This window comes from Chiloscyllium plagiosum, chromosome 1 (assembly GCF_004010195.1).
Source record: "Chiloscyllium plagiosum isolate BGI_BamShark_2017 chromosome 1, ASM401019v2, whole genome shotgun sequence".
Lineage (NCBI taxonomy): Eukaryota > Metazoa > Chordata > Chondrichthyes > Orectolobiformes > Hemiscylliidae > Chiloscyllium > Chiloscyllium plagiosum.
The window spans coordinates 121,834,082-121,858,181 of record NC_057710.1 but is presented as its reverse complement, the minus strand read 5'-3'; the positions used below and the strand labels follow the sequence as shown (position 1 = coordinate 121,858,181).

At 40.9% G+C, this 24,100-nt stretch overlaps 1 protein-coding gene across 5 annotated transcripts in view; it reads left to right on the top strand.

Annotated features, from left to right (window-relative positions):
• ptpn13 (protein tyrosine phosphatase non-receptor type 13) overlaps nucleotides 1-24,100 on the top strand; it is a 263,474-nt gene that overhangs the window by 191,786 nt on the left and 47,588 nt on the right. For 4 of the 5 annotated variants that reach the window (XM_043695955.1, XM_043695937.1, XM_043695928.1 and 1 more), the window contains 3 exons: nucleotides 2,601-2,692; nucleotides 10,313-10,374; nucleotides 10,845-11,000. In XM_043695955.1, the coding sequence (XP_043551890.1) occupies nucleotides 2,601-2,692; nucleotides 10,313-10,374; nucleotides 10,845-11,000 (310 nt within the window). The remainder of the gene's footprint in view (nucleotides 1-2,600; nucleotides 2,693-10,312; nucleotides 10,375-10,844; nucleotides 11,001-24,100) is intronic. The other variant, XM_043695946.1, reaches the window with a different exon arrangement.

Sequence of the window (24,100 nt, the reverse complement as noted above, 5' to 3'; positions counted from 1 at the left end):
TAAAAATCACACAACACCAGGTTATAGTCCAACAGGTTTAATTGGAAGCACTAGCTTTCAGAATGCTGCTTCTTCAACAGGTGGTTGGAAATGGAAACTTGATCTGTCTTTTCAGTTTCTCCTCTCTGCCAATGACTTATTTTTACCCCATTTGTCTGTCTGTGTATGTGCAAGGGCAAGTTTCCAACCACCTAATGAAGGAGCAGCACTCCAAAAGCTATTGATTGGTGTTAAACTTCTGGCTGAAAATGTGTTGCTGGAAAAGCGCAGTAGGTCAGGCAGCATCCAAGGAACAGGAGAATCGACGTTTCGGGAATAAGCCCTTCCTGAAGAAGGGCTTATGCCCGAAACATCGATTCTCCTGTTCCTTGGATGCTGCCTGACCTGCTGCGCTTTTCCAGCAACACATTTTCAGCTCTGATCTCCAGCATCTGCAGCCCTCACTTTCTCTCAAAGATGTTAAACTTCTGGCTGTAAAGAGAGCTATTCCAACTGTACCTGAAAAAGGAACAAAAGTATTTTCTACTTTTACATCTCCTAAAATTGGTCTATGAATTTCATCTGCTTTTTGCTGCCTTCTTTCCCATTCCTCACTGTCACTTTCGTCCTCTTTTCCTACACCAGGCCACAACTGCCTTTACCAAAAGTTCAAGACACCTACACACCAGAGGTTTACAGAATAGACTATTTGGTCTATTGTGTCTGTGCTCATACAATCATAGACAAGGGGAGAATGTGCAAATTCCACTCAGACACTCCCGAGAGTGAAATCAAACCTAGCACAGTGAGGCAACAGTGCCATCCTGTCTGTGATTCCCACATCTCAATACTCCAAATGATAGACTGCAATGTGTTAGTATTCACTCGGTTGAGGGGCTAGAAATTGGTCCCCACTATTCCCAAAGTGGTCACAAAAATTAAAGATTTCATAAAGTTTGCAAAGTTCCCTATTACCTGACTTTCAGTCCAAGGCTGATGGAAAGCACAGACCAGGTTTCAGTACTGAACAAGAATTGGTTTTTACTGCAAGTAATTTGACTCTGGCTACAGGTAACCAGTTATAAACTGTCAGCATGTAGCACTATTAATTGAAACTCTCATCCTCTTTATAACCTTGCCCTTGCATATACACAGATAGACAAATGGGGTAAAAATAAGTCATTGGTAGAGAGGAGAAACTGAAAAGACAGTTCCAGGTTTCCATTTCCAAGGTACTGTTACTGAGCTGACCCTTATGACTTTTATATTTGTCAGCACTTTACTCCAGTCATCTTTCTTTAGAGGCTTCCGTTGGTTGATAAGAGACACAAGGTGGCCAGTTCATGTATAAAAGGTTAGTTAAAAGTTGCCACCTGCAATAACTCTTGGAGAGAGAAATCAGTTTACTTCAAGTTTAAAGTTAGTTTTAACTGCAAAGAATAGAGAAACCACTCCCGAGCTGGGGAAGAACTGAATATATCTGTCTATCTCTCAAAATTGTTACTAGTTCCAAGTTGTTCAGTTAGTTGAGAACTAATCGCACTGTTTTTGGCAGGCAAAAGTTCTCTGCCATTTATAACTGGTCCGCAGACCAATCACATTCCTAATGCCAATAAAAGCTGCATTTGTAAATCCATCAGCTATATAGCATCTGCAACTCAGACTTCAGTCACTGATTGTCCAAATAGTTGCTTGTCCACTACACTACATGGGTGTCAGGTTACTTGCTTACAAACATACAGTAACCCTTTTAAACACTGGTTTTAATACAGCTCTTTTTCCAGCCCATAACTTCTTTTAAAAAAAACACGAAAAAAAGTAGTCTTTACAAAAGAAGGTTAAAATCAGAAGACGTGCATATTAGCAGCTGAACCAAAATCTTCTCTTTTTTGCATTCTAACTCAGAACCACAAATGACCTGAATGTTTTCCTGAAATGACCATAAAGGTTGTGTGATTGCTGACTTCCCCACCAACAGTTCCTCCCACCCCCACCCCAAAGTAGATACTGCTGGTCCCCCAATTGTCTCACAGTCATCAGGGAGAAGCCAAAGTTGAGGTGGTTGGCACATGAAAGTTGGCACCCTGTTGGAATTTCAGGTTTGGTGGGTGGCCTGATATGTTCTCCCCCACCCACCCTACACCCCCAACTCAGCATATGTATGAATTTTCAATGCATGCTTGTTTTACATCATGAAATTTAGATTTTCTCAGAAATTAGGAAAAGAGAAAATAAAAGTGATGTTGAATTTTTGAGATTTCACTCTAATAGATGGAATAGGTTTCAGCCTTTACATTGCAACTGAAATATGTCACGATACTGTATCTGTGTCAATTACACCCGTGAAGGGACTATATCTACCCCCCCCCCCCAACAACATTCTTCACTGACAGTAATTTTGTATGAGTTAAATTTACTGCAGAATTATATATTTGTTGTAGCAAGTATGTAGTAAATATACTTTTGCTATGCCATGTTATTTAACACCAAGAAAAAAATGAGATTGAATTTTAAGTAAAGGTGATGATACATGAAGTGAGATGAATGTTTGTTTTGTAAATACTTTTCTCCACTTTTTGCTTCACTTAATTTTAAGGATGTTGCTTAATTTTATTTTGCAGAGATGGAGAGCCTGTATTTGCAAAAGCAATGGAGTGTTCTGTTCAGAGCAATGACAAGTGCTTAAAACGTAATGAATCTGTTGAGGTTAATGGTATGTTTTAAATGAAATATGTTTAAACTTCTTTGGGTTTTTTATTTTTAAAATTCCAAATTTGTGTTCAGTTGCTAGTTAATATAAACCACACTGATTAATAGATACTTAGCAATGGGAGGATAGCAACACTTTTGTAAAGAGTAATATTACCTTGAAATTCAGGTTCATTTGTGTGATGTTACCGTTGATGTTGAGGGTAACATTCGTTGCCCTTAAGAACGTAGTGGTGAGCTCCTTCTTGAACTGCTACCAGCCATTTGATATAGGTGCAACCACAGTACCATTTGGAAGGGAGTTACAGGATTTTGACCCAACAACACTGAAGGAACAATGATACATTTCCAAATATTGGTATTGCATGGGTTGGAGGGCAAATTGCCAGTCCCCAAATGCCTGTTGTCTTTGTCTTTCTGGATTCTAGAGGTCATTATTTTGGATCTTTTTTGTGTTGCTGCAATTAATCTTGAGAGCAATATTCTCTCCTACCACTGGTATTCCAGTAGTGAAATAAAGCATATCCCGAATGGTTGCTATCATTGTCAAAGATACTATCCTACCAAAAATCTATACATGTAATGTATTCTATATAGTTTTGAACATCTGATTAGTGCTATGCAAGGCCAATGACATAATTTTGGTGGGGCTGGTTCCAAGTGGAAATTTGGTAAGTTCATCAGGAGAAATCCCTTACTCCTTGTCGAATAGTGCTTTAAGGCCCTTTACTCAACTCAAGCATTTACACAGGATAATGGCTTAACATCCCAAAGGATAGCAACTTTGATAAAGAATTACTGCATTAAATCTTTGATATGGATTATATACATCGGTGCTGCAGTGTCCATAAGCTAAAGGAGTAGAAGTAGGCCATTCAGCCCATTGAGTCAACTCCACCTTTAGTAAGATCATGGGTTATCTGAAAATTCTCAACTCCACATTCCTGAAAACTTCTGAATTAAATAAGCTACCCTTCAGTCAAGTTGAGGCTGAATGCAGGAGGTGAAAGCACAGTATGTTACTACACCAACTCCCCCTCAAGATTACAACTTCTTACTCCTGCTATAGGTTGCATTTTGAGTGACTAATCATTGCCAAAGCTTGCACATTAATGCTGGTAGAACCAGGATACTTAGAGGATAACTTTTGGTTGGTTAGTAAATGGTTGCATCTAATGCAAGCCCAAAGAGAAGTATGTGAGTGCTTGTCCAATATAGATACAGGAAGACAATCAGTTTCAGCGACATTTCCTCTTACTACACAAACAATACAAGGATTTCAGAGGGTCCTTTTCTACTGGGGGTGCTGTGGGCTTGTGCTGGCAAGGTTTGTATTTTGTTGTCAGCCTTAATTGCCTTTGAACTGATTGGCTGTTGAGACCAGTTACAAGGGTCAACCACATTGCTGTGGATTTGGGGTCACGTGTAAGCCACAGCAGGTAAGAATGGCAGATTTCCTTCCCTAAAGGAATCATTTAAAGATGCTGAAGGACAGGATAGAGTGCACAGCCAAAATTAGAGGTAGTTCTGCAAATGAACTGAGTGTAAGGAACAAATTAACTGCACTGTAGTCACAGATTCAAATTGGAAACTATAATACAGTAGCCATTATGGAGACATGTCTGCGGAATGGTCATGACCGGGAACTAAAACATACCAGGTTATGAGGTTTACAGGAGGGATAGAGACAACAGCAGAGGGAATGGAGTGGCTATACTGATTAGAAACAGAATCATTTCTGTGGTCAGGGAGGATGTAAAGAGGGGGAAGAGTACCAAATGGAGACTTTATGGATGGAACTGCAGAACTATAAAGGAATGAAAACCACAATAGGTGTCATATATAAACCAAGTGGTAGCAGCTGAAATTAGGTAACTATGTAGCAGAGGCAGAGCAGTATTAATGGGGTACTTCAATCTTAACATTGACTGGAAGAGACAGACAAGCACTTGCCAAAAAGGTTGTGAATTTCTAGAGTGTGTCCAGAATAGTTTCTTATGACAATATGTCTTGGGTATAACAAGGGTCAAGTAACATTGGATCTAGTAATGAGCAATGAACATGATTTATTCAGTGACCTAGTTGCTTGTGAACATTTGTCAAATAATTATCATAACATGATTGAGTTTCATGTAGTGTTTGTAAGAGCTAAGCAAAGATTTGATACTAAGATTTTGGATTTAAGTAAGGCAGACTTTAAATGGAATGAGGCAGAAACTGTCCACAGTAAACTAAGAAGGTCTGCTAATAGGTAAAACAACTGAGGAACAGTGGCGGTTGCTCAAAGATATACTTAATGCTATTCACAAGCAATTTGTACCCACAAGAAGGAAAAGCTCAATCTCTCAAATAAAAATGTCATGGACATCTAAGGAAGCAAGGGACAGTATAAAATTGAAAGAAAGGGCATATAAAAACACAAAGAACAGTACAGAGACACATACAAAGACAAAGGGCCACAAAGTGGCTTGTAAGAGCAGCTAAAAAGGATGTAAAGGAAACTTGCAAGGGACTAAAAAGACATTTTATAGTTGGTTAGGAACACTATTGGCCCATTGAAGACTGAGAGTGGAGATATTGTCAGTGACCATGGGGAATGGCAGACACGCTGAACAATTTTGCTTCAGTATTTAAAGTAGAAAAGGAGAATGGCTTACCAGAATACCCAATAAAATTAAGAGGATCAGGGACAGACTATAAATAAAATTGGCTTAAGTAAATCATCAATAATGTGGAAATCAATGGAACTGAAAAGTGACAAATCCCCAGGACCTGATAACTTCCATCCAGCGTGTTACAGGAGGTAGGAGAGCACATTACCAATGCCCAAACCATAATCTTTCAGAGTTCCCTGGATTCAGAATTTGGAGCTTTAGATTGGAAATTTACTTGTGTCACTCTGCTCTGCTCTGCTCTTTAAAAAAGGGTGACAGATGGAAGCCAGAGAATTACAGACCATTTAGCCTGACACCTGTGGTAGGGAAATTGTTGGAGACTATAATTGACAACCTCAAAAAAATTTGTAATTACTCAGGAAGAGTCAGCATTCATTCATAAATTGTAGGTCATGCCTGGCAAACCTCAAGTTTTTTTGAAGAGGTGACAATAGTGGTGGACAGAGATAAGACGATGGATGTTGTTTAATTGACTTCTAAAAGGCTATTGGTAGGGTCCCATACAACAGATGGTTAGCTAAGTAGAAGCCCATGCAATTAAGGGAAAATTGCAGACATTGATACGAAATTGGTGCTCAACTTGACAAGATGTGACTAGTAGAGCACTGCAGGGATCTGTGTTGGGACTTCAGTTACTCACAATATTCATTGATGATTTGGATAATGGCATTAAGAAAAAGTTAAATATCTAAATTTGCTGTTGACACAAAATTGGGCAGCATTGTAAGCAGCATAAAATTACAATAGGATATTGATAGAATGAACAAAACTGTAGCACATGGATTTTAGCATAAGCAAGTGTAAGGTTTCGGATCGGATAGGATAGATCAGGATGTTTTTAGAATATGTGGTTAAATACAGTGGATGTCCAATGAGAATTGGGAGTTCAGATGCATAGCTCTTTAAATCGCCATGAACAGCTGCAGAAAATAGTCAAGCAAGTTAACAGAATGCTGGTTTTCATATCAAAACCAAGAGATGACATGGTGGTTCAGTAGTCAGTACTGCTGCTTCACAGCGCCAGGGACCCAGCTTCAATTCCAGCCTCGGGTGACTGTATGTGTTGGGTGTGCACGTTCTCCCCACGTCTGTGTGGGTTTCGTCCGGGTGTTCCGGTTTCCTCCCACAGTCGAAAGAGGTGCAGGTTTGGTGAATTGACCATGGTGTTCAGGGGTGTGTCAATTAGGTGCATTAGTCAGGGGAAATGTAGGGGAATGGACCTGGGTGGGATACTCTTTGGAGAGTCGGTGTGGAGTCGTTGGGCCGAAGGATCTGTTTCTATCCTAAAAAAAATTCTATTCTATATAAAAAGGCTGGAGTGTAACAAAGAACAAAGAAAATTACAGCAAAAGAACAGGCCCTTCAGCCCTCTAAGCCTGCAATGATCCAGATCCTCTATCTAAACCTGTTGTCTATTTTCTAAGGATCTGTATCCCTCTGCTCCCTGCCCATTCATGTGTTTGTCTAGATACATCTTAAATGATGCTATCATGCCTGCCTCTACCACCTCCGCAGGCAACCTGTTCCAGCCACCCACCCACTGTCTGTGTAAAGAACCTTCCACGCATAACTCCCTTACACCTCTCCCCTCTCAGCTTGAACTCGTGACCCCTAGTAATTGAGTCCTCCAGTCTGGGGGGAAAAAGCTTCTTGCTATCCACCCTGTCTATACCTCTCATGATTTTATAGAGCTCAATCAGGTCCTCCTCAACCTCCGTCTTTCCAATGAAAGTAATCCTAATCTACTCAACCTCTCTTCATAGCTAGTACCCTCCATACCAGGCAACATCCTAGTGAACCTCCTATGCACCCTTTCCAAAGCATCCACATCCTTTTGGTAATGTGGCGAGCAGAACTGTACGCGATATTTCAAATGTAGCCGAACCGAACCAAAGTCTTATACAGCTGTAGCATGGCCTGCCAACTCTTGTACTCAATACCCCGTCCAATGAAAGAAAGCATGCCGTTTTCTGCCTTGACCACTCTAGTGACCTGCGTTACCACCTTTAAGGTACAATGGACCTGAACCCCAGATCTCTCAACATCAATTTTCCCCAGGACTTTTCCATTTACTGTATAGTTTGCCCTTTGAATTGGATCTTCCAAAATGCATTGCCTCGCATTTGCCGGGATTGAATTCCATTTGCCATTTCTCTGATCAACTTTCCAATCTATATATATTCTGCTATATTCTCTGACAGTCCCCTTCACTATCTGCTACTCCACCAATTTTAGTGTTATCTGCAAATTTGCTAATCAGGCCACCCATACCTTCCTGCAGATCATTTATGTACATCATAAACAACAGTGGTCCCAGCACGGATCTCTGTGGAACACCACTGGTCTCCATTTTGAGAAACTCCCTTCCACTCTACTCTGTCTCCTGCTGCCCAGCCAGTTCTCTATCCATCTAGCTAGTACACCTTGGACCCAATGCAACTTCACTTTCTTCATCATCTACCATGGAGAACTTATCAAACACCTCCCTGATGTCCACATATGTAATATCTACAACCCTTCCCTCATCAATCATCTTTGTCACTTCCTCAAAGAATTCAATTAAATTGGTAAAACGTGACCTCCCAGCACAAACCATGCTGCCTATCACTGATAAGCCCATTTTCTTCCAAATGGGAATAGATCCTATCCTTTATCATCTTCTTCAGCAGCTTCCCTACCACTGAGGTCAGGCTCACCAGTCTAATTATCTGGATTATCTCTGCTACCCTTCTTAAACAAGAGGACATTAGAAATTCTCCAGTCCTCCGGGATCTCACTTGTGTTCAAGGATGCTGCAAAGATATCTGGTAAGGCCACAGCTATTTCCTCTCTTGCTTCCCTCAATAACCTGGGGTAGATCCCATCCGGACCTGGGAACTTGTTCACCTTAATGCCTTTTAGAATAGTTCCTCCCTCCTTATGCCGACCAGACCTAGAGTAATCAAACATCTATCCCTAACCTCAATATCCGTCCTGTCCCCCTCCTCGGTGAATACCGATGCGAAGACTTGTTAAGAATCTCACCCATTTTCTCTGACTCCACACATACCTTTCCTCTTTTGTCCCTTGAGTGGGCCAGCCCTTTCTCCACTTACCCTCTTGCTGCTTATACATGAATAAAAGGCTTTGGGATTTTCCTTAACCCTGTTTGCTGAAGATATTTCATGACCCTTGTAGCCCTCTTAATTTCTTATTTCAGATTGGTCCTGTTTTTCCGATATTCATCCAAAGCTTCTTTCTTCTGTTTTCAGTCACCTAGACCTTATATATGCTTCCTTTTTCCTCTTAGCTCGTCTCACAATTTCACCTGTTATTCATATTTCCCTAATCTTGCCATTTCTATCCCTCATTTTCATAGGGGCATGTCTGTCCTGCACTCTAATCAACCTCCCTTTGAAATCCAGATCAAATGTGGATTTACCTTCAACAGCTGCTTCTAATCCACATTCCCCAGCTCCTGTCAAATTTTGGTATAGTTGGCCTTTCCCCAATTTTAAAAATCACCCAACACCAGGTTATAGTCTGACAGGTGGAAAGGACAATGGATGAGGACTTGCCATCTGAGGTAGTTTGGGCTGAGGTATCGGCGCAACATCGAGGGCCCAAGGGCCTGTACTGCGCTGTATTCTTCTATGTTCTATGTTCTATGTTCTAGGTGTATTTGGTAGCACTAGCTTTCGGAGCACTGCTTCTTCATCAGGTGGTTATGTAGAATAAGATCATGATCACAGAATTCACAGCCAAAGGAGTCATGGAATTGTGATGCATTAAAAAATGTTAGATCAAATCTTTCATCTTTTGGAATGGGATATGCTGGTTTCTGTTCTTTAATATGTAAATCCCAAAAATTACATTCTCAAGATAGCTCAGATTTTCTAATAGGTGTGAAGTCTGTCTGTCCCAATGTTGGTTCAGACTGACAAGCCCTCTACATAGTTTTACAGTGTTTTACATGGATTTGTGCAGTTTTTGAGCAAGTAATTTGTGCAGTAATTCTGCAAAAGCAAATTCACCCATAAACTTATGTGTGCACATGTCGGAGCAACAGAGTGAGTGTGCATGAGAGTGTGTGGATGTACATGATCGTCTGCATCTGTGTAAGCTTTGTTCAGTGTGTGTGTGTGTGTGATGGGATAGGTCTCTGTGAGAGGGTATGAATTGTGAGTGTGTGAGTGTGTGAGATCACCTGTAGTGTGACATGAACCCAAGGTCCCAGTTGAGGCCATTCCTATCGGTACCGAACTTTGCTATCAGCTTTTGCTCACCCACCCTGCGTAGTTGCTTGTCCCAAAGTCCACCTTGGAGGACGGTCACCTGAAGGTCCGAAGCTGAAGGTGCTGGACGGCTGAAGTGTTCCCCGACTGGGAGAGAACACTCCTGCCTGGTGATTGTTGCGCAGTGTCCATTCATCCATTGTCGTAGCCTCTGCTCAGTCTCGCCAAAATACCTTGCCTGCAGCATATGAGATAAGACAACGTTGGCCAAGTCACATGAGTACTCAACGCATACATAGTGGGAGGTGTCCATGTGTGAAATGGTGTTATCTGTGTCGATACTCTTGCAACGGCTGCCATGACAGGGTTGTACGGTGTTGTTGTCCAGAAGGCTGGGCACTTTGCTGCAAACTGGTCAATATGTACATTAAGATGAGAATTTTAAGTTTCCTAGGACTATCACAGAGCTGAACATGATGCAAGAGAAAATGCTAATTGTGTTTTGAATGAAGAGGTGTTTCTGAAGATTAAGACTAAGGCAAGGTGGTTTTCGGTAAATTGCTTTAACTAATTCTTGTTCTGAGTCTAATTTCAGATGAACTGAAGCTAAATCTAGAGAATAGATTTGCTGAGATGCTATTAATTAATCAAATGTAATTTTACTGAAAATTTGGATGTGTTTTAAATAGTTGCAAACATCATACCAGGTTTCCAAGTATCATTTTCTGTCTACAGGAGATATATATGGAAACAGACAAAATGAATGTGATCAAGTATCTTCTGTCGAGGTACCAAAGGTAAGATTATATTTTATCACAATGTACATTAATTGGAGAAACTACTTTTGCAGAAATTAAACTGTTTAAATTATTTGCAAAAATTGGCTAACAAATACTTTTTGACAATGAAGGTTTTTTAATACATGTTTTGCTATGGACCATCCAATTCTTTCTGAATGTTACACCCATTAGAAACACAAGAAATTTGACATGAGATTGCATGAAATGTGTTTCTTACAATGTAGTGATGACAAAATAAGAATTTTGGTCACTGATTGTACTTTCAAATGCTGATCTCTGAGAAATTAATTTGCACTAGTGTTACGAGGACATCAAAACTCAACAAACAGAAACAAAAGAACTGCAATTTTGTAGAAACTTATCCCGTCTCTCAAACATCCTAAAGTTTTTCCTCATATAGTTAATTGTTTTAAATTGCAGTCACAATTGCATTGGGAAATTCAGTGCCATTATTTCTCTCTCCATAGAATAATGTGATACACTTTGAGCTACAGAAGCCTATCACAGGAGGATTAGGGTTCTCCTTAGTGGGTGGCGAAAATGGTGCTTTTGTAAAGAGTGTTCATCCTGGTGGTGCAGCTGATGTGGATGGAAGGCTGCAAGTTGGTGACCAGTTACTCAAGGCAAGTTAATTGCATCAAATCAAGGAGGATTACAATGCAAAAGTAATGTCCGCCATCTGGCCTGTTTTTTTCACAAAGACAATTGCACCCTCTTGCTTTCCTGTGTGTATAGTATTTTGCTTTAAGTATCCATCTGTTTCTTTCTAAATCAACTATGTACTTTGTTTCACAAAAACTTTATAGAGAAAAGTAAATATTTTGACAATCTTTGTCGAAAGCTTTTACTTTATAACCTCCATTTTTTTGCAATTATCATAATTAAAATATTTAGCTAAATTATTGATATTTCCATTGGTTCATGAACCGATAACAAGATAAAACAAATTAACTATTTATCACAACAAATCCTCCATAATTTTGTAAGCGCGTAACAACTCAGTTGTTAATCTAGACTTCAGCAAGAAATCCCAACTTCTGGAGTCTCTCTTCATTGCCATCAGCACTTAATGCATAAATCTCTGGTAATATCTCAATGAATCTGAACTACAGTCTTTTCTGTTGTTTTTAAGGTCTTCCCTTCTAAAGAAATGCTTAAGCTGCATATAATGCTTCAAATATGACAAAACAAACATTTTTTTTACAAGATCAGTATTAGCTACTTCTTTCTATGTTATCTGCCCATAAATATAAAACCAAGAATTCTATAGAATGTAAAAGCAAGAAGCTAATGTTGAACTTGTACGAACATTTAATGGACCACAATTAAAGATTGCTTCTAGTTTTGGGCATTCCATTTCAAAGCAGGACAATCGAGCTTTGCAATTCATACTTCTGCAAGTGTTTATTGCTCATGTTAGGAACTACACTAGCTTCCCAATAGAGATGTGCAGCATGGAAACAGACCCTTCGGTCCAACTTGTCCATGCCGACCAGATATCCCAAGACCCTTCGGTCCAACTTGTCCATGCCGACCAGATATCCCAACCCAATCTATTCATATGCCCATCCAAACGCCTTTTAAATGTTGCAATTGTACCAACCTCCACCACTTCCTCTGGCAGCTCATTCCATACAAGTACCACCCTCTGTGTGAAAACGTTGCCCCTTGGGTGTCTTATATCTTTCCCCTCTCGCCCTAAACCTATGCCCTCTAGTTCTGGACTCCCCGACCCCAGGGAAAAGACTTTGCCTATTTACCCTATCCATGCAGCTCATAATTTTGTAAACTTCTAAGGTTACCCCTCCGCCTCTGCTCCAGGGAAAACAGCCCCAGCCTGTTCAGCCTCTCCCTATAGTTCAAATCCTCCAACCCTGGCAACATCCTTGTAAATCTTTTCTGAACCCTTCAAGTTTCACAACATCTTTCCGATAGGAAGGAGACCACAAATGAAGACTATCCAGCTATAATGTATTGGCTTATTGCTTTTTTTCAAAAATTAGGTCTTCCAAACTTACTACTATCTGGTTCTCTGGCACAAAACACCTTTAGAAAATTATAGTCAGACATTTTGCTGTTTTCTCCCTTCAGATCCCTCAGGATCCTGAAAGTAAGCCATCAAACCCTAGTGACTTTTTATACCTTAAATGTCACTAGGTTCTTAGTGAAGATAATTTTATTGTTATGAAAATTGATCTCCTCCATCCTCCCTTTCTTATTTTTACTGTCCCAAAATAAGTTTCTCCATAAAATCTAAAGCAGTGCAAAGTTGTCTCTACCACGTTGCTGTGGTTCTGTTCGCCGAGCTGGAAGTTTTTGTTGCAAACGTTTCGTCCCCTGTCTAGGTGACATCCTCAGTGCTTGGGAGCCTCCTGTGAAGCGCTTCTGTGGTGTTTTCTCCGGCATTTATAGTGGCCGGTATATTGGGTCCAGGTCGATGTGTTTGTTAATGGAGTTTGTGGATGAATTAGTTTTGCTCATGCTGGGTATCGGGTCCTTCGTTCTGGTGAGTTGTTGTCTGAGTGTGGCTGTTGGTTTGTGTGCTGTTATAAGTCCTACTGGTTGCAGTAGTCTGGCTGTCATTTCAGAGATGTTCTTGATGTATGGTAGTGTGGCTAGTCCTTTGGGTTGCAGCATGTCCTCGTTGTGTTGTCTTTCCCTTAGGCATCTGTTGATGAAATTGCGAGGATATCAGTTTTTGGCGAATACCTTGTATAGGTGTTCCTCTTCCTCTTTTTGCAGTTCTGGTGTGCTGCAGTGTCTTGTGGCCCTTTTGAATAGTGTCCTGATGCAACTTCGTTTGTGTGTATTGGGGTGGTTGCTTGGCGAACAGAACCACAGCAACGAGCACCCGAGCTACAAATCCTTTCACAAACCTTGTCTCTGCCACATTCTGACTCACCAATATAAGCTTGCTATCTTCATCTCCAGTAGTGCTAACCCTTGATTAGGTTTTTGCAGTTAATATCCTAAGACCATAGGATATAGGAGTAAAATTAAACCATTCAGCCCTTTGAGTCTGCTCCACCATACAGTCACGGCTGATGTGTTGTTGATCCCCTTACTAATCAAGAACCTTTCTATCTGTCATGAAGACACTCACAGTCTTGGCCTCCACAGCCTTCTGCAGCAATGCGCTCGACAGATTCACCATCCTCTGACTGAAAAGATTCCTCCTCATCTCAGATCTAAAGGGTTGTCCTTTTACGCTGAGGCTGTGCCCCCCAGTCCTAGATTCTCCTGCTTTTGGAAATATCTTCTTCACATGGACAATATCTAGGCCTCTCAGTATTCTGTAAGTTTCAATAAGATTGCCTCCTCACAATCTTCCTAAACTCCAAGTGCAGACCCTGACTCCTCACTGCTCCTGATGACAAGCTCTTCATTCCCAAGGTCATTCTTGTGAACGTCCTCTAGAACCCCTCGAAGGCAGCACAACCATCTTTAGATACAGAGCTAAAAATTGTTCACAAATTTCCAAATGTGATCAGATCTGAGCCTGATACAGCCTCGGAAGTGCATCCCTGCTCTTGTCACAAAGTCATACAAATGGAATGAGACCCTTCAGTCCAACAAGTCCATGCTGATCATGTTCCCAAACTAAACTAATCCACCTGCCTGTATTTGGCCCATATCCTTCCACATCTTTCCTATTCATGACATTACCCAAATGTCCTTTAAACGTTGTAACTGTACACTTCCTCTGGCAATTTATTCCACACATGAACACATGTTTAAAAAAATAAGTTACCCCTCATGTCCTTTTTAAATCTTTCTCCTCTTGCCTTAAAAAATATGCCCCAGTTTTGAACTCCTCAACCCTAGGGAAACAATCCTTGTCATGCCCCTCATCTGTATCCCTTATGATTTTATAAACCTCAATAAAGTCACCCTCAATCTCCATGCTCCAGTGGAAAAAGTCCCAGTCTATCTTTATATATCAAACCCTCCATTCCCAGCAACATCCTGGTAGATCTTTTCAGAATCCTCTTCAGTTTAATAATATCCTTCCTATAACAGAACAACGAGAACAGCACAGTCTTCCCTCTAATGCTAACATTGCATTTACCTTCGCAAATGCCAACTGAACCTGCAAGTTAACCTAAAGACAATCCTGAACTAGGATTCCTACGTTATTTTGTGCTTCAGATTTCTGAAGTTTTCTCCATTTAGAAAACCAAAGTGCATAACCTCACACTTTCCCACATTGTATTCCATCTGCCACTTTGCACACTCTCCTAGGCTGTCCAAATCCTTCTGCACCCCCTCTGTTTCCTGAACACTGCTGTCCCTGCCATCCTCAAAAGCATCCCTTTATCCTCACACTCTGCCTTTTGCCAGTCAGCTAATCATCTTCCCGTGCTAATACTTGACATTAACACCATGGTCTCTTATCTTATTTAGCAGCGTCCTGTGCAGCACCTTGTCAAAGGCCTTCTGGAAATCCAAATAGATCACCTCCACTGATGTTCCTTTATCTAACTTGCTCTTACCTCCTCAAAGAATACTAACAGATTTGTCAGGCATGACCTCCCCTTGATAAAGCCAAGCCGACTCAACAGATTCAAGTACTCTGCAATCTTACCCTTAATAATGGACTCTGAAATCTTACCAACAACTGAGGTCCCACTAACTAGTCTACAATTTCCTGTATACTGCTTGTTTCCTTTCTGAAACAGGGATATTGCATTAACCATTTTCAAATCCTCTTGAACCCTCCCTAACTCTGTGATTCTTAAAGGATCACCAGCAATGCCTCTATAATCTCCTCGGCTATCTCCTTCAGAACCCTGGGGTGTAGTTCATCTACTCCAGGTGAATTATAATCTTCAGACTTTCAACTCCTCAAAACCTCCTTAGTGATGGCCACTACACTTTCCTCTGCCCCCCGATTCTCTTGTAGTTCTGATGCAACTGATGTACGCTACTGTTGTCTTCCATTGTGAAGACTGATGCAAAGTACCTATTCAGTTCCTCTTGCAGTTTTCTTTTATATTACATGCTAATTTTTTCTTCTTCTCCTTTCATCTTCTGCTTCCTTGTTGCTTTTCTAGTTATTCTCTACTGGTTTTGATGGTTTCCCAATCCTCTGGCTTCCCACTAATCATCATTATTACTTTTTCTTTTGCTTTTTTGCTGTCCCTGACTTCCCTTGTCAGCCATAGTTGCCTCGTTCTCCCCTTACTACGTTTCTTCCTCCTTGGGATGAATTCCTGCTGCCCCCAGAAACTCCTGCCATTGCTGCTTCACTGATCGGTGCTCCTTCCAGTCAACTCTGGCCAGTTCGTCCCTCACTTTGTTGTAGTTAATTTAACTCAACCACAAAGCTATTAATCTGATTCCAACTTCTCCCTCTCAAACTGCAGGCTGAGTTTTGTCATATTACGGTCACTGACCCCTCGGGGTTCCTTCACCTTAAGCTCCACCCCTACCTATACCACTTTTCTTTTAGTTCTCCACACTTGAATGGTCTCCTGTACCACAGTGCAGTGGTCAGTTTGTCTGTCATCCCTACAGTCCTTTTACTCAACCACATGGAACAAGTAGCTCTTACTGCTGGACAAGGTCAAGTCTCTGTCCCTCCTTCTCTTCCCCTACTCCCCTTTCTTTCTTTACCTGGAGATTAACGAGGAAACCTACTCACCAATGAAAGTGTAAGAGACTAATCAGCTCCTCCCTCTTTTGTCTAATGTGACAAAGCAACACTGAAGGACCCCTCCTTTAATGGCCCCTAATTCAGAGTCTTCTGGAACTGGATTAAACTGTAAATCTAATTAACCATGTTTAGCTTAATATATGTAAGTTCCTGGTTTAAAGCTACAATTAAACTGTATCCAATCAAAAGAGTAACTTGCAGTTAATTGCTAAATTAAAGAACAGACTAGATTTCCGATTTAAATTTGCCATTAAAATAAATTATTCCTTAGATTTTACCTCTTGAATTTTCCTGTTTCACCAGACTTTATGCATTTGGAATGCTTTGTTGCTATTTGTCTCATCTTTTCTTGTACTCAGTCCTGGTTCTTCAAATATAATTTCTGTCTATGACATTGTGTTTCTTCTTGGAATAACGATCCAAGTTGATGGTAATACGAGACAAATCAGATCCCAGAAGGAAGGCTGGTTTGATCAATCATGTGTTTAATTTTTGCAGTTGGTTAACTTGGTACTTAGTCACATGAGGCAGCAGAACATAAGTTTACTATGCAAAAGAAGAAATAAACAAACTGGTGGGAATAGAAAAGAATTATGCAGTGGATGACTCACTCATAACAGTCTAAATTAAAGAAAAGGAATTGTGCCACAGTTATTGATTGTTTATTCGTGAGTTCATGCAGAGAGACAAGTTGACCAAATGCTCACAAGTCACTCCGACGAGATACAGAGAGTTGTGTGATTATATAGGTTACAATCATTTAACAATTAGCAAACTTAATTGTAGTATAATGAGTAAATGGGTGCTTTGCCCAGTCACGAGCCTCCGTCATGTAGTGTCTGGGCAGTGCTAGTTAGTAGCTGATAAGCAAGTGTTAGTATTAAAATAGATTCTTGTAAAAGAAGGGCATTCCCATGCTGGGAAAGAGCACACTATCAGGTGCCAGTACAGCTGCAAGGTCAGCCCCCTCACTGAGCCTGGGAACATACAAACTTTGCAAGCAGACACTAATATGAGATTTAAAATGGATTCCAGGCTTTTAATATGTGACAAGATGTCCACTTTGGTCGTAACAAATCTCCCACACAAACAAAGCTATGAACATCAGAAAGATCTTAACATGAACATCAAAAACAAAGTTTCAACCTGTTTCCCAAAGTCATCCATCAGAGACTGAATCCAAGAGACATGTAACTCCTGTTTTATCCTCTTTAAACCTTCAAGTGTTTCTTCTACTTGAGCTGTGGATGCAATTTTGCTATTCCTTTCCGGATGTGATTTCATGAACATTTCACAATTGTGATGGCCCAAGCTTTCTCCATTCCAGCAACTTGAAAATTTTAATCCAAATTCTCCTGGCTTGGAAACTCCACAGGCTAGAAACCACATCTGCTGAGATGACTGATTTCCCTGAACAGACTTGATTCCCCTGCAAGGAGAAGACATTCTACTTTCTGAACGGAACATCATACTGTCTTGAACTAAGCTTCTGAACCTTCTATTTTGATGTCAAACCTTATCTAATTGTGTAAATGTGTTTACTATGCATTCTATAAACTCAACAGTATAACCTTTGGATCCCTTAATACTACACGGCTTTTCCAACCACTTAGCTACAATTATATGCTTTATTGGAAGTAATGCATAAAGGTCACTATCAAAATTACTTTCTGACCTGTTTTAAAAAAAACTTTCTTAGAACTAATCATTATTTTGCCTATATTTTGAAATTGTTTCACAAAATATCTACACTGTTCATCCCACTGCCTGTGTTTAGTATATTTTGATTGTAAGCAGAGTTTTTTCTTAACCTCAGATTGATTTTTCCAATTAAATCAAGCCCAGCAGTAAGCTATATGTGATTTTCTATTTTAAATAAAATTATTTGTTATCACACAACTGCCCTCAAAATTGACCTTTAAAATGGCAACATCCCACTTGCGTAGTGCACATACTCAGAGTAACCACGGATGAATGAAAAAAAAAATTAAGATTTTCTTGGCTTCTTTTGTGGCAACCTTGTAGTTTCAGAGGTGATGCATTTTTTTTTAGCTGAAATAAAGTCCAAGTAAAGCAGAGGGTCTTAGCAAACTGTGGGGGTTCCTATAGTCAATTTTCCAGTAGGTTGGTTGTCAAGTCCACTTGAAGCTGAAACCGTTATTGAGAGAGTCTTTTTTCCAGGTTCAATGTGCACGATGGCCTCACTTAAAGTTGAACTTGCTTTCCTGAAAATTACAAATTTAAGTGAAAGACTTTCCATAAAGCATCATTTCCATAGTAGTCAATGGGAAAACTGATGTTTGATTTCATAGGACCTTACTTAGCAGAACAAAATTGAAGCACTCCCACCTAGCTTCTAAATGTTCTTGCATTGGTAAATTAAAAATCTGTTAAAAGAAAGTTTAATGTAGAGAAAAAGCACGTAACATTCTACTTCAATTCCCTCCAGTTGAGTATACAAGTGTGGGGTGGGGGGGGGGGGAGTGCCTCTGCACAGTGTCTCTTTGGGTGGCCCGTGAGAGACCAACTGGGACTTTCAAATGTTCCTTGCCACTGTCTGGTGACATTTATTGGGGGTCCAAGATACCGCTATATTGCTCTTTGCTGACCACTCATTGGGCCTGTTCCTGTTTGGTATTCAAGCTCCTCACTGATGGGGTTTCGGTCATGGCTGAGCTCATTGACATTTTCTTCCAGCTCTCTTTTTGATGTTAGCCAGTACTGCTGGAGTTCCTGTGGCATAGCCTGTGGTTGATGTGGCAGAATAGGGGAGGTGCTGGGGTTTGCCTAGATGGTGTGCGACAATTCCCCTGCATTGATCCACAGTCTGTGGGCTACTGTCTGCTGAATGAGCCTCACGATTCTGACTATCCTGGGGGACAGTTATTTGCTGCGAAGCTCAGTCTTGACCATTGCCCATGGACCAAGGGATGAGGTGCTGATGCGGAGCTCAGTCATACCTGGCACTTCAAAGCCTAGGAAAGGAGAAAGGTTGCCACTGAGTTCAGCTGAAGTGGCTTCATCTTTTCTGGGTGGGTCCTGAGGGTGATGACGACCTGTTTGGGAAGAAGAATGCTGCCTGACAGTGGTCGTATCATGGCCACTGCAGGTGGCACCTTTGGGTGGTCTGGAGCCTAGTGGGTGGGCATTCTCTGGTGACGACCACAGACAGGGATGTGTCATCAGTAGAGGCTGCAAGTCAGAAAGCTGAGAATAGCCCGAGGTCTGTGAGAGACAGCTAAAGAGTTGCACCAAATGGCACCAATTGGATAATAAATCATACAATTCTTAGAGATTTCCTGTCATTAGTGACATTAAAGCAAAGTGGTGTTAAAAGGGAAAACAGTAAACACTGAACCTCCGTGGATTTGGAAGGTGGCATCTAAGGAGTTTTGGTGAATTTCTGTAATAAATCTGTAATCATCCATTGTTTCTGTAATCAAGTGGGCTTCTTTGTCCTGTATGACGTCAAAATTCTCAAACAAGTGGCGAATGTTCCATCACACTCCTAAATTGTGTGTCATATGTGGTGGGCAGGGGGCAAAACGTTTGATCAAGAAGGGAGAAGTGGTGAATGAGCCTAAACTTGAAGAGAACATAAAAAGTGACAATAAATGTTGCCATGGTCCATTTCAGTTAGATATGGGGATATTTATAATGGGGAACAGTGATCTGGTAGAAGAATTGAAGATGCATTTTGGTTGTCTTCACAAATGAGGACAAATAATTTTGCAGAAATGTTGGGGAACCAAATGTCTAGTGAGAGGAAGGAATTGAAGAAAATCAGTAATAATAAAAACAAATGGCACTAAAGAAATTAACAGGATTAAAGGCTCATAAATCCCCAGGATCTGATAATCAGCATTAGAGTACTAAAAGAGGTAGCCTGGAAACATTTGGGTGCATTCGTGATCACCTTTCAAACTTCTGCAGACTTTGAGCTGTCTGACAGATTGAAGGGTGGCAAATGTAGCCCCTCTATTTAAAAAGGAAGGGAGAGAAACAATTTGGGGAGTTATGAATCAATTTGCCTAACATCAATAGTCAGGAAAATGTTAGAGGTGAAAATGTGTTGCTGGAAAAGCGCAGCAGGTCAGGCAGCATCCAAGGAGCAGGAGAATCGACGTTTCGGGCATGAGCCCTTCTTCAGGAATCTGAAACATTGAAACCTTTTTTTTAGCTGAAATAAAGTCCAAGTAAAGCAGAGGGTCTTAGCAAACTGTGGGGGTTCCCATAGTCAATTTTCCAGTAGGTTGGTTGTCAAGTCCACTTGAAGCTGAAACCGTTATTGAGAGAGTCTTTTTCCCAGGTTCAATGTGCACGATGGCCTCACTTAAAGTTGAACTTGCTTTTCTGAAAATCACGAATTTAAGTGAAAGACTTTCCATAAAGCATGCCCATAAAGTATGCCCGAAACGTCGATTCTCCTGCTCCTTGGATGCTGCCTGACCTGCTGCTCTTTTCCAGCAACACATTTTCAGCTCTGATCTCCAGCATCTGCAGTCCTCACTTTCTCTAGGAAAATGTTAGAGCCTATTATAAAAGGTGTGGTAACAGAATACTGTTGTGGAAAGTATTTTTCCAATCAAGATTGGAAAAAATCATTATAGGTTTATGAAAGGAAAATTATGCTTAATTCATCTACTGGAGTTTTTTGAGGATGTCACTAATTGAATAAAAACGAGAGAAGTGTATTTGGATTTTTAGAAGGCTTTTGATATCACATAAGTGGCAAAATTAAAGCACCATGGGCCTGCGGCTTATAAATTGACATACTCAAGAATTAGTTGATAGATCAGAAACAATCTGTGGAAAAGGATGGGTCTTTTTCAAAGTAGCAGTTCGTAACTAGTAATGTACTGTAGAGATCAGTGCTTGGACTCCAGTTATTCGTGCTACATACAAATGATTTAGATGAAGAAACTAAATACAATATTTCCACGTTTGCTGATGACACAAAACAAGATTGGATTGTGAGTTGGGAGGAGAATACAAGGTAACTTGAGGGTGATCTAATCAAGTTGAGTATCTGGGCAAACACATGACAGATACAATATAATGTGGATAAATGTTAAGTCGGTGTGAAAAACAAATTTAAATTATTGAAATGCTGATGGATTGGGAAATATGGATATGCAAAGGGATCTGGGTGTCCTTGTGTACCGGTCAATGAAAGCAAACGGGCAGGTGCAACAAGACAAATGGTATGTTGGCCTTCCTTAGAAGAAGATTTTGTGTTCAGAAGCAGAGCTGTCTTATTGCAGTTATGCAGGGCCTTGGACAAATGGCATCTGGAGTATTGTGTGCTGTTTGAGCCTTCCTACTAAGTGAGGATATAATTGCCATGGAGGGAGAGTAATGAAGATTCACTTAGCTAATACTCAGAATGGCAAGACTACCATCTGAGAAAGGATTAGTTCCACTGAGCCTCATTCACAGGAGTTTAGGAGGATGAAAGGGAACTTGATTGAAATGTATAAAATATTAACCGGGTTAGATAGACTCGACGCAGGAAGAATGGTTTCCCTGGCTGGGGAGTCTAGGACCAAGAATCATCACCTCAGGATGCAGGGTAGGCTGTTTAGGAAACGTTTGCACACTCAAAAGATGATCACCCTCTGGCATTCACCATCACAGGAGGTTGTGAAGGCCAGGTCACCAAGTATATTCAAAAAACAGATTGATATATTTTTAGGTCTTAAAAGCATCAAGAGGTTTGAAGGTAAGCGTAAATAGGGTGTTGGGATAGAGCATGAGATGTGATCATATTGAGTGGTGGAGTAGGCTCAAGGGTTGCATGGCCCACTCCTGCTCCGAGTTTCTATGACGAGCTTCAGGCAGTCAGCGGGGTAGGTTATTCACAGCAGGATTTCTAGCCTCTCATTTGCTCTTGTAGCCAGAGTATTTATATAGTTAGTCCAATTCTGTTTCTGGTCAATGGTAACCCCCCAGGATTTGTTGGTCTGTGATTGTAATGTCATTGACTGTTGAGGATGATAGTTACATTCTCTCTTGGAAATGGTTATTGCTTGACAGTGTACAGCATGAACGATACTTGCCACTTGTCACTCTAAACCTAGATATTGTGCAGGTTTTCTGCATTTGGGCATGGTCTGCTTCAATATGTGAGGAGTCACAAATGGTGCTGAACATTGTGAAGTCATCAAAGACTATTCCCACTTCTGTGCTTATAATGAAGGGAAGGTCACTGATGAAGCAGATTAATATGGTTGGGCCCAAGAAACTAACCTGAGGAGTTCTTGCAGATATGTCCTAGAACTGAGGGAACTAACTTCTAACAATCAGAATCATCTTTCTTTGTGCCAGATATGGCTCCAAACAGTGGCGAATTTTCCCCTGATTCCCATGGCCTCTACTTTTGGTCAGTGTCCTTGATGCCACACTTGGTCAAATATAGCCTTGATATCAAGGGCAGTTATTTGCACCTCACCTCTGCAATTCAGCTCTTTGTAGCATGTTCAAACCAAGGCCGCAGTGAGGTCAAGAACTGAATGATCCTTCTGGATACAAAACTAGCTGTGGTCGATCACTATTGATGACACCCTCCATTACTTTGCTGATGATCGAGAGTAGATTGATGAGGAAGGAATTGGCCGGATTGAATTTATCCTGCGTTTTGTGTATAGGGCATACCTAGGCAATTTTGTTAAATGATATGTAGATGCCAGTGATGTACAAAGGAACCTCATTTATCCTGCATTTTATCATTCAAATTTCGGATTATCCGGCAAGATCGCAAGGTCCCAATGTTTGGCTAAAGAGTATTTGGCTAAAGAGTGTTATCTGAACATTCGATTAGGCGACAAAATACTCCCCACCCGTGTTGTTCATATAATCCAGGTTCCTCTGTATTTGGGGGAGCTGCAAGTTCTGTAGCACGCATCTTCAGTACTATTACTGAAATGTTGTCAGGGCCCATAGCTTTTGCACTAACCAAAGCCTTCACACATTTCATGCCACGTGACAGCATGAATCAAATTGGATGAAGACTGACAACTGTGATACTGGGAATTACCAGAGGAGGCCACAATGAATCATCCATTTGGTGCTTCTGGCTGAGGTAGTTTGCAAAAAACCCGGCCTTTTCTGTTACACTGATGTACTCGGCCTCTTCATCATTGAGGATGGGAATAGAAATGACAAATACTGGAGAAACTTAGCATGTCTGGCTGTACCTGTAGATGAAGAAACAGGTCATTTATGAAGTCTCTTCCTCTCGTGAGTCGTTTACTTGTCTACCATCATTTATGTCTTGAATATGGCTGAACTGCAGAGCTAAGATCTGATCCCATGGTTATGCAATTGCTTAATTCTGTCTGTTACTTGCTGCTTATACTGTCTGGCACACAAGTAGTCCAGTTTTGCACTTCTATCAGGTTGACCCCTCGTTTTTAGTTATTTCTGCTTCTGCTGTTGTTCCTGCACTCTCCATTGATCCAGAATTGATCCCCTGGTTTAATGGCAATGGTAGTGTGGGGGATATGCCAGACAATGAGGTTACAGGTTGTGTTGGAGTACAATTCTGCTGCAGTTGATGTCCCAGTGCTTCATGGATGCCCTGTCTTGAGTTGCTAGATCTGTTTGAAGTCTATTCCATTTGGCATGGTGATAGTGCTATACAACATAATGTGAAGACAAGGCTTGGTTTCCATCAGGAATATTCAGTCTCTGTGATACTACCTGCACAGGCACATTGGTGAGGATGAGATCAAGAATGTTTTCCATCTTGTTGGTTCTCTCACCACCTGCCACAAATCCAGTCTAGCAACTATGTCCTTTAGGACTCAGCCAATTTGGTCACTAATGGTACTGTGAACTTACTGTAGATGATGGACGTTAAAGTTCAGCTCTTAGAGTGCATTCTGTGCCCTTCCTGTACTTGGTGCTTTCCCCAAGTAGTTTTTAATGTAGAAGAGTACTGATTTGTCAGTCGAGGGTGAGGCAGGATGTGATAATCATCAGGAGGCTTCTTTGCTGATACTTAGTCTGTTACTTTAAGACTTATTGAGGTTGGAGTGTATGGTGAAGACTCCCAGGGCAACTCCC